Source organism: Arachis ipaensis, chromosome B04 (assembly GCF_000816755.2).
Source record: "Arachis ipaensis cultivar K30076 chromosome B04, Araip1.1, whole genome shotgun sequence".
In the NCBI taxonomy this organism is placed as follows: domain Eukaryota; kingdom Viridiplantae; phylum Streptophyta; class Magnoliopsida; order Fabales; family Fabaceae; genus Arachis; species Arachis ipaensis.
Window position 1 is genome coordinate 80,158,387 of NC_029788.2, and position 11,377 is coordinate 80,169,763.

Sequence of the window (11,377 nt, forward strand, 5' to 3'; positions counted from 1 at the left end):
TATGAAAGATTTCCTCCTGTCATTTCAATCTTTCTTACATTGTCTTTAGTATACTTAAAACTTAATAGATGCTAGATTAATATCAAAATAAAACATAGAATTTGTGTAAGATATGATACTATTATTTATAATTCTACATTTATTAAGTTTTTTAAATATTATTTACTATTTTTTAGGAATTATTAAGTCATTCAAAAATATAACATAGATACTGTAAATTTTTTTTAAATTCTTCATTATGCAGCGACAAATTCATTATCATATCATCTAACATTCACTTCAGTATACAATCGATGATAATAATTATTATAAAAAAAATTAATTAATAGAGATAAATCAAAACATGTACAAAATAAAATTATTTGCTAAAAATTGCAGATAATTATTTTTTATAATTAAGTATTATAAATAAATAATGGTTAAATAGTCTAATTAGTGAAGATGGTTGTTCACATCATCATTTATTTTTTTATGTTTGTTATCATCATTTATTTTTCATACTAAAAGTACAGTGCACGCAGCCATAGTTTGGCAAAATATTAACACCAATAACCAAGGTTCTGAGAACCAGACCGGTTATCGAACCGTTTTATTTACTGGTTCACTGGTCCAACCGATCCAACCGTAATTCAACCGAAAAAACTATTTTAAAATAAAATACTAAATAAATTATAGAACATGTCTACTGGCATGTTACTTATTAATATGACTGCCTCTATCACCAGTTCATTGTGCTGATGGTTTTCAATGCTGCAAGCTACTCCACTCCTAAATTTAAGTTGCTTCCTAGTAAAGTTTCAAGTAGAATTTCAAAATATTTTAATACTATGGCTCAAAACATATTCAAGTTTGAGGTGTATGCATGTATTTAATGAAATCAAAGCAAAACTAACTATGAGAAGAACATTAAACTTACTCGTGGTTTTTATAGAAAGCATTCCATATGTTTTACAAGCTTCAAATATAAACAGCTCAAATGTTCATCAATAAAATATGAAAATTATGTAGATGTTTTTCCTCTCTAAAATAAATTGTCCAATTGTTAAGTTATTCCAGTTGTTAGTATCATTGTTAGAAGAAAATCTCAGCTTGAAATGAACCTATTATAAATCAAACTCCAAAAGATTATCAATTTTAACTCAATTTCAACAAAATCAGCACAATGATTAACAACCAAAAAAAAAGCACTAAGTGAGGTAATGAGAACAAAATCAAGAAACTTTAATAAAATTTAACATCCGAAAAAAAGCAAGAACAAGCCAATAACAGTTTATCAGTACCAATTTAGCATCAATCAATAAGCCAGTAACAGAGTTCATTAATCAAGAACAGGCTAGAACAAGCGAGAGTAGTGAGTAAAGCCAATCAAGTTTTTAACATATTTTTCACAAGGTTAACACAAAAAATTAACATGGTTTAACAAAGATTAACAAAGTTTTTAACCCAATTTTAACAAGCTCAGCACAATGATTAACAACAAAAAAGTCCTAAATGAGGTAATGAGCACAAAATCAAGAAACTTTAACAAAATTTAATAACAGATAAAAAAAGGCCAAAAACAAGCCAGTAACAGTTTATCAGCACCAATTTAGCATCAATCAATAAGCTAATGATTAACAAGATCAGCACAATGATTAACAACAAAAAATGCACTAAGTGAGGTAATGAGCACAGAATCAAGAAACTTTAATAAAATTTAACATCAGAAAAAAAGCAAGAACAAGCCAATAATAGTTTATCAGTACCAATTTAGCATCAATCAATAAACCAGTAACAGAGTTAATTAATCAAGAATAGCCTAGAACAAGCTAGAGTCCTGAGCAAAGCCAATCAACCAAGAACAAGCACTAAAAAATGGCATTATCATAAATGCATTGTCGAGTCTGCAATCTCCTAATCTAAAAACAAGAGAAAGTACCTATGAAAGTTCTTAATTACAATTGTTACCAAATAGAAACCAAAATAAAAATGGGTCAAAAAATGTAACTTACCCATTTTTAATCCTAAGCTTCACTGTATTTCCTATCATGATCACCAACTTAAAAAATATCAACCATTTGACAAAGAATTCATAGTTTAGTAATAGTTTTCTATTAGCATCTATGTTGGGCCTGGTAACAAGATAAATTCACAGCTTAGATATTCTGAACAGATGAAAATACATGGATTGTGTAGATCATATGACCAATATGATTTCTTGCTTTATTTTTTGTAAAATGGGTTTTGTTAACAATTTAATCATCAATCCTCAATTTAATTAACAAGATTTTCAATTTAAGTAAGAAGTAGTGAGCAATGGACAACGACAGAGTCATCAATCATCATCAATCATAGGTTCACAAGAACCCACGGCAAATTATTCAATAATTATTCAACTCAGTAACAAGTAACAACAACAAAGTTCACAGCTTAACTAACAATAATTATTCATAATTATTCAACAAGTTCACAGTTCACAGTTCAAATCACCGTTCAATGTAACGAAAAATTATTCAATTAAAGTTAAAAATTATTAAAAATGCAAAGCAAATTCAATAATCATGCAATGATTTCTGAACAAAGCATAAAAAAATTAAAAAAACAAAGAACAAATGAGCTCTGAGTCACTGACCTTCGATCGCTGAGGAGGACGGATGGCGACAGAGGACGGCGATAAGATGACGGCCGCCGAGCACATGCAAGAAGCGGCGCGCTTGCGACGGGGACTGCGAACAGCTCGAGGACTTGGAGACTCCCCTGACTGTGACGCACGAAGACTCGAGGAGATGACTGCGACAGATGGCGACAGACAACGGCGACAAGACGACGACCACCGAGCTCGAGGGAGAAGCGGCACGCCTGCGACTTGTGACTGTGAACAGATTGAAGACTTGGAAGAAACTCCCCTAATTGCGATGCACGAAGACTCGAGGAGACAAGCCCCTGACTGCGACGGACGGCGGCAAAGACGGATCCTCCTTGCGGTGGTGGTGGCGGCTAGGGTTTTTCCCTTGGTTAAGGCTGGGCGTGTTTGCTCAAAAGAATACGGAAGGAGATGGATAAGACGTGTTTTGGCTTCTTTGATTTCTCCTTAAGCACAAAATTGTGTCGTTTTGTTCAAACCGGCCGGTTCCGGTTCGACCGGCCGGTTAGCAATTTATGGCTGGTTTTGTAATTTTCGGTTTCAAACATCAGACCGAATCGTTATTATCTCCGGTTTTGTGGCCGAATCGATCGGACCGGCCGGTCCGGCCCGTTTAATAATTCTTTTATATTTAATTAATTTGGTACTATTTTACGGTGTGTTAGTTTTTGAGTTAATTTTTTTTTTAAAAAAATATATTCAAAATTCAAAAAGAATTGTAATTGGGTGGATATCTTAGGCTGCCAGATTGCGTGTTGATGGAGGCGGATAATGGGCCTGAAGCTCGCCAAAAATAAAAAGAAAACAAATGTATGGGTTCTGAGAAAAAAGTGAAGTTATTCTCGTTCACTTCAACTTGTCCATCATCTCTCTATGTCGATTAGAAACCCTAAATACTATCTTCTCCTTCGTGCCCTCCTCGATAGCCCTGTCAATCCTTCTTGCTGAGCAACAAAGATCACTGGTGTGGTCTTCAACAGCCTTGGTGAGACATGGAAGGTGGATATCTCAGTCAGCGGTCCTCTCCTCTAGGGATGGTCTGGATATCTGTTTTTGTCTTGTATTGCATCTTCAACCTTTTTTATTTAGGGTTTCTTTTTTCTTTTGGTTGTGTTTGATTTGGAATTTCGTATGTGTTTGATTTCTCCATGGTTTGAGATGTTCAAATTGTTTGTCTCATAATGTTGAAAATTCTAACCATGTTTTATTCAAATTGGAACGAAACCTTTTTTTTAATAGCTGATTTGTAGTAATATGACCAAGATTGAAAGCGACTTTTGATGTTTCAATATATGAAAATGTGCTTCCATGCTATGGTTGATGCAGGATAATTTGCCATGCTTTTTCTAAATTACACTAACATTCCTGTGATAGTAACTGAATCTGGATGGCCCTCGAAAGGTGGATCTAACGTGCCTGATGCAACAATCGACACTGCAAATACTTACAGTAGCAATCTAATAAAGCATGTGCTGAACCAAACTGCAACTCCCAAGTATCCTGGAATTTCTGCTAGCACTTGTATTTATGAGCTCTACAACAAGGATATGAAGCCGGGGCCATTGTCTGGGAAGAATTGGGGACTCTTCAATGCAAATGGTGCACCTAAGAATGGAAAGACTCCTAATTCCTGTCACTTCGATGGAGTGGCTTCTATCTCCACCACGGATCCAAGTATGGTGCTATATGCATTTTTTAGTTTAATTTAGCATTGATTAATTTGGAAATCTCTACAGTTTAAAAGCTCTAATAAAGTTCTTTTATTGTGCACAAGTTTTCAATTAGTCTCTATAGCTTAAACATGGATAGTTAACTGCTTATACTGTGCATTCATGTCAAAAATAGCGATTCATCATCCAATATATAGGGACCTGATTAGGAAATGTCTGTTCAAATGAACTTGATTAAATGAGTGATGCATTTTTGTACGAGTGATGCATTTTTATCCACTCATTTTCAGATAGTAAATGAGGTCAACAGTTGAGAATAATATTCTTTGTTATGTTCTGTGTCCGTTTCTCTCATTTTTTTTTTATTTTTTTATCTGCTTGATTTTTTAGTGCAAAGATACTCATCATTTATTGAAATTTTTTTTTCTGTTTTTGGTTATGAATTGTTTATTTTTTCTTGAAAAATATTCTTTTCTCTCTGTCAAGAAATTTTTAACTTTAATAGAAAACCATATATTTATTTTAGTTTCACTGATGATATCAAATAATTTTTTAATATTTCGATTACTCATGTCATTTTTCTTAATTTTGTGCTTTCTATTTCTCGATTTTTAAAATATATAATTTGATGCTTTTGGAAGAATAAAATACCTTTGTTGTAAAAAGTGAGAAAACCTATAAAATTTGATATGGCTCAATTCCAACTGCTGTCGTCCTCATTTTGTATCTTGAGAAGTCGTTACCTGTTTCCTTACTATTTTTTATTTTTGTTATTTGTGTTTGTCCTTTTATTTTTGTCACAACCAAATTGAGTTTCAAAGTCACCTGTGTGCTTTTTTTATCCTGTTCTCTTTAAAGCCAAATTTTCTTCTGTTTCTTATTTATATATAACTGTACATGACTCATCACTGAGTTTTTATCCTATAATTATTTCAGCGTTATTTATTCTTAGGTAGTGATCTAAGTAATTAATTAGTGTTGCTGTTCTGTCTATTTTTTCACTATCTAATTCACATTGGAGCTATTTATCTCTTATACTTCTAATTGATGAATGATGCTCTTTTACACATTTAATTTTGAAGAACTGTTGTGTTAAAATAGTGGTAAATTCTTTCAGAATCGGTGTTATGTAATTTCACTCAGGAGGATAAAGTGAAGAGGGTGCAACAACAGGAGGTTCGTGTTAAGCGTGTTAAGGTAAGAATTATTGTGTTTCTTTCTCAGAGAATATATTCAGTTAAAATTTATTTATCTTCAGAAAATGAGAAGAATTTGATGAATAATATTCTCTTACCATAAGAAATAAGATCTTTAAATGATCATGAACCCTAAAATAGCTTTTAATAAAATTCGTAACTTCAAAGTGTTATAGACTCTGCTCCTAATTGATTAATTTTTCTTTGGAGATTAAAGAAAAAACGTACCTTTGTTGTACATAAATGCATACTTCTTTTATCTTTGTTAGTTAAAATGTGGCTAATTTTTTTTGTTCTAGCAGCAACTGAAACAGAAGCATGTGGAAAAAAAAAACACAATGATCTTGGGACACATAATAAGAGCTATATACGCTCCATATGAAAACACTTCAATTGCTCTCCGAATATCCTAGAAATTGTAGGCATCATATTGAATTTGGTTTTCTAATATGTAATTCATAGTAACCTTGAATAATTTTGATTCTTTTCTGAACTTTGTCTTCATGAAGAGAGATTCTTTTTCTATTTTCTGTTAGGTTCTTCGTTTTCAGTATGCAGGAATTTTATTAGGGTTTGCAATTGTGTTTCTGATTTCCCACTGGGGTTTGCGTGTTTCCATGGTGATTTCAGACTTATTCGGAGCATTTTTGTGTAGTTAAATCTGAGTTGTGTAATTTTTCGTTGATTTTAATACTAAATTTTCTATAGTGTACACTGAACTATTGAGCTATTAATACTCATACACACTTGATCTTATTTATTGTTTGATTAGTTATTTTGTTGAATTGTTTTTTATTTCTTTAATCCTTTCTTGGATATATCTCGACCTTGGTTGTTGGATGAAGTTTTGATCATAGCCTTCCTTCTCCTTCTGTGCTCTCTTTCTTCTGTACTCCTCTATTTGTTTTAGGGTAGGGTTTAGGGAGAGGGATGATTTGTGGGAGTGATTACTGATTGGAATATGGGTCAAATTGAAAAGCTGGATTTGTGGTCATGGGGCTGTCTTTTCACTTTCATAATGGCAATTATGAGGTGATCCAATAGCTTCGACAAGTTAGTAGACATTAGATTGATTTAAGTTTTCTAATGATGTATTCATTGGGACACTTGCTCTATTGGGTCTTCCTTTGTTTTCATCAATTTGTTGTTGAAAAAAGCTACAGCAATAATAGAAGTATAATGTCTAAAATTAATTTTAATATTTAAAGCATATAACTTTAAATTTGGGCATCAATTCGGGAATAAGAAAGTTTATTACAGTGCACAAAATGAGTTAAATAAACACTATTATGAGAAACTTGTCTCTTTTATATACGGTTAAAGGTTTTTTTTTCTTAATATCTTTGTGTAATTTCTCTTTTCGTAGTAATCTGATATTGTGAATTATGAGTGTTCTTCTATTGATTTTTTAAAATTTCTACCTGTGTTTGAAAAGAAGTAGGACATGGCCATTTTGTGTACACTTGCTTTGTTAAGTGTAAAAAAAGGACCTTCAAGGGCCATGAGGTTGATATCAAAAACAAAGGTCTCCATTTTTATTTGTATTTTTATTAATAAAGCTTTGGTTTTGATTGGTTCTTGAGTTTCATATTTTTAGAGTCTTGGTAAAGGTCTCAATTTTTATTACAAACAATTTTTTTCCTTTTGCATAGTAGATTCTCAAAAGTTAATGGTGTACTAGAGTGTGTTGTAAATACTCTTCAAATCTAGTTTCACTAATTTCTTTCTCTCATATTAATTTGTTTATTTGATAATTTACTGGATAAATCTTGATTTCTTATATGATTTTCTTCGTTCAGCTAGAGTTGTGAATTTATGGAGGAGACTGTGTCCTAGATGCACAATGGATTTTCGGGCACTATTCTAAAAGGTATGATCATTTTTACCCATTCTCTTTGCATTTACACTATCGATTGTGCCTTCTTATCTATTCTTCCCTAATTTCTTTGGACATATCTCAAAAATTTCAATGTTGTTTAAATAATGAGTCTTTATTTATGGTCATTATTTTGGCTCTAATAACCTCAACTATCTTTTGTAACTGCTATTTTGTCATGCTTATAATTCTACTGTTAATAACCATCCTTTCCCTTGTGGGTTAAATCTTTTGTTTATTTCTAATATAATTAAAGTTACTAAAGATTATTATGATGTCAAAAGATAATGTGAGCTTCTCATTATATAGGTCTTAAATGATTAATTCAAAGTTGGCAGAAAACTTTATTAGTATTTCACTCAGGATATTAATCTGCTCTTAGAAATTGCATATTTGTTAGACTCTAGAGACTTCTAAATTTTTGGATGGTTACAATTTTTCTACCGTGAAGACATTGATGGTTGTCTATGTTATCAAGCTTTGAATGGGTTAAGAAATATGCTTATTTAAGAATCAATTTTATAAGCTGATCAAATATGCAGATTTGTTGGTTTCCTTTTGGTTTCATAATAGAGGGAAGAAAAAATACACAAGATTTTGATTTGGGCTTCGTTTTGTGTATCCTAACTTTATTTTTATCATTAATGTATAATTTTGTATTGTAACCAATATCTTGGAAAACATATCTCTTTTTTGCAATAAATAATCTAATTCGGGGATCACTGTTATGCAAAAAGAAAAAGTGTAAAAATACATCCACTATAACATGAATTATTGGAAAATTATTTCTACTTTGTTAGTTTGTCTTATATTGTGTGCGCGCGCGCGTGCGCATGTGGGTGTGTGTGTGTGTGTTCTTTAATATTATTAAAGAGCTTGGGACAACTTCATTAAAACTCTGTTGAGAAGGTGGAAACTTTGACTATTTTGAAAAGAAGTTTTCTCTATTTCTATATATTTTTTCTCATAATATGCAGAATTTTTTAGTTCAAAAGGCTATTAAATTTTGATTATTCAACAAATTACTTATTTTTATTCAATTACTGTTTTGAATAATTGGTGTTTAATTAATTTTCTACATCTTATTTGATCCTTACTTTTGTTTATCGTGTGATTCGTGATAGTGTTACTGAACACTTTAAGGTTGCGGTTTATTGGCAGCCACTAGAAGAAGCCATTGGATATAGTGAATAAAGTTGTTTGGAACCTTCTTTCTATTAATTGTTATAGTTACAATGATGGTCTTTCTTAACTTCAAGCAGCACTAATGAGAAAGGTAAACAATTAAAAATAATTCTCCTTACTTATTTATACGTTATTTTTTTTGTTCTTTTTTGGTGTGCTTAAAAATAATTACAATATTTTTTTTTAGGAAAATCTGTTGGTATATTTTGTTTTATTTTTTTTATGAGTGATACATTTTTATCCCCTTATTTTCATAAAGAAAATACAGTCAATAGTTGAAAATGCCATGTAAATTGAACCGGTTCACATTATCTCCTTAAGTTTCTCTAATTTTTGTGAGAAATATTTTATCCCACTTTATAGTGGCCAATCTCAGGTTCTAGATTTGTTGAGTTGTATTTTTAAAAGTTGTTTAAAAGTTTCGTTACTATTCTTTGTTTTGTTCTCTGTCTTTTTTTCTCTTTTTTATGTTTTTATTTGCTTTGTTTTTTATTTTAGAGATACTCATAAAATTTTATTTTAGTCTCATTTATGATATTAAATCACTTGTGGTATTTATTTTAGTTTCACTTTAATAGAAAACCAGAAATTTATGTTAGTTTCACAACCAAATTGAGTGTCAAATTCACATTTGTGCCTTTTTTTTTCTTTGTTGAAAGTCAAAATTACCCGATCATTATTTATGTATAAGTGTACACCAATTGATTTTTATTGGTAAGCTATTTAAAATACTTTTTTTATTTTGTATCCCTTCGTCTTGAATTATCAAGGGTCTGTTTGCTAGGGAAAACGAGCTGCTTGATGAAGTTAATAGATATTTCTCTTTGCATATGTTTACTTATATTGAGATAAAGTATGCCCAAGATCCAATCTATCATGATTGGCTCTCGTGCAAGTGGGAGATTGTTGGGAATAAGGAGTATGACCACAATCCAATCAATCATGTGTCAAATAATTTGTTATTGTTATTATATTAAAATGTTAATATAATAAGATCCTTGATTAAATTTAGAGATTTATCATTGTGATAGTGATCATAATATTGAGAGATAAATCTTTTATAATTTAATCTAAATTGTTCTTGGTCATAGGATTATTAAAAAGGACATTAATAATCTGAAAAGATCAATATATATATAATGGTCTTCATTAGATGAAGACTAATAGATCTCATTTATTAAATTATATATATGGATGGTGCATATAAAGATATGACCATTGAACTGACTCACTTTGATAATTCCTAATGGTTATAATTACCGTATATTTGTCAATAGGATATTCTCAAGATGAGTATGGTAATAGAGTTTCCTTTGACCTGCGACTGTCATAGTAATTAATAATGTATTTATTATACTTTGATTCCAGACACCTAATACCTTATGGTGCTAGTTGAATGGATATTGGGTATAATTTAAATACTTGTAGAATTAATGATTAGTCAATAAGGAATCCGTCAACTCTCGGTAAAGAGTTTAAGCTCTATGATTATAATGACTGAGATGAATAAAACCTTGGCCAAGGGGATTGAATGAATGAAGAAATGAGTTTTTTAGGTCATTCACAGTTCATTGTAATAATGGTAACAAGTTAGAGTTTGACAATTAAACCATACTCTAAGGGTTAACCAAGAGCTGGAAAGATGGAAGGAATTATACTTTGTTCTTCTAAGGTTCTTAGTAAAAATATATTACTTCATACTATCGGGTCGTTAAGGAGTGTTGCTAGACGCCAACCTTGATTAGTAAATTTAGTATGACTAATTTACTACCCGCTTAGTATTGAACCTATGGGGTCACACACTAACGAGTGTTCTAATTTTTTTGCTATAGAATTATTTAATTATTATTTTGATTTGATCAAATAAATAATTATATTAATTCAGATAGAATATTATTATATTTTTTGCTAGCACCAAGAATATAATAATAGTATGATAATTGAGAATATTAAATGAGATTTGAGAATAATTAGTTATTCTATTTCTGAATTTGAATTATAAATTTGGATGAGATCCAAATTGATTCTGTTTTAAATTGTTATGATATGATTCATAAAATTTAAAGGATTCAAATTTGGAATTTCAAGATATGATTTAAATTTGAATTGATAATCAAATTTAAAATCAGTAACAAATCTCATACTATATATGTATGCCAAGAGTAGAAGAATGTGATACAGATGAGAATAAAACATAAGAGTTTTATTCCTTTACCTCTACACACATAAACGTATGTGAGCCTGATTCTTAGAGAAGAATTTTATGGCGTGCAAAGAGTTGCAAGAGGTTTCTCAATTTAGATCAGATGTCCATTGGTCAAGGAGTTGACAGCAAATGTTAGTCTCAGTGTCGATACGCATAGCGCCTTCGTACCATCGAAGAAGAAAGTGATTTTTACTAAAGCGTCTAAAGGTATTTAGATCTGATCTATATATTATTTGAATAAAGTTTAAGCACAAAATAGATCTTTAGGATTACCTTATTTTTCTTCCGCTGCGTGTTATGAACACATGGTAATTCTTCAGTGGTATCAGAGCTTTGGGATTTTGTGTTTAAATCTTTATTCCTGTATTTCTAAAAGTTTGTGAATTAATAGGATTAATTCAAATTGTGTTTTTAAGCATGTGATGTATTTATTTCCATTGAGATAGTTTCCTAATAAATTAATAGTTAATTTATTTTAATTATTTAATTGTGATTAAATTATCATTCTTTTAATATAAAAAATTATATTTATAATCAAATATTTTGTTTGATTTTATTTATATATTAAATTTTATTGTGATTTTGATCACAATAAAAGGAATAAGATGCAAAATATCTTTT

The 11,377-nt window shown here is 30.5% G+C and overlaps 1 protein-coding gene across 1 annotated transcript; it reads right to left on the reverse strand.

Moving 5' to 3' along the window:
- On the reverse strand, positions 420–3,171 carry LOC107636649. The gene is made up of 3 exons (XM_016340147.2): positions 3,126–3,171; positions 2,612–3,069; positions 420–786 (listed from the first exon to the last, which is right to left on the reverse strand). The coding sequence occupies exons 1-3, from the start codon at positions 3,169–3,171 to the stop codon at positions 775–777; spliced, it is 516 nt and encodes a 171-aa protein (XP_016195633.1). The 3' UTR covers positions 420–774.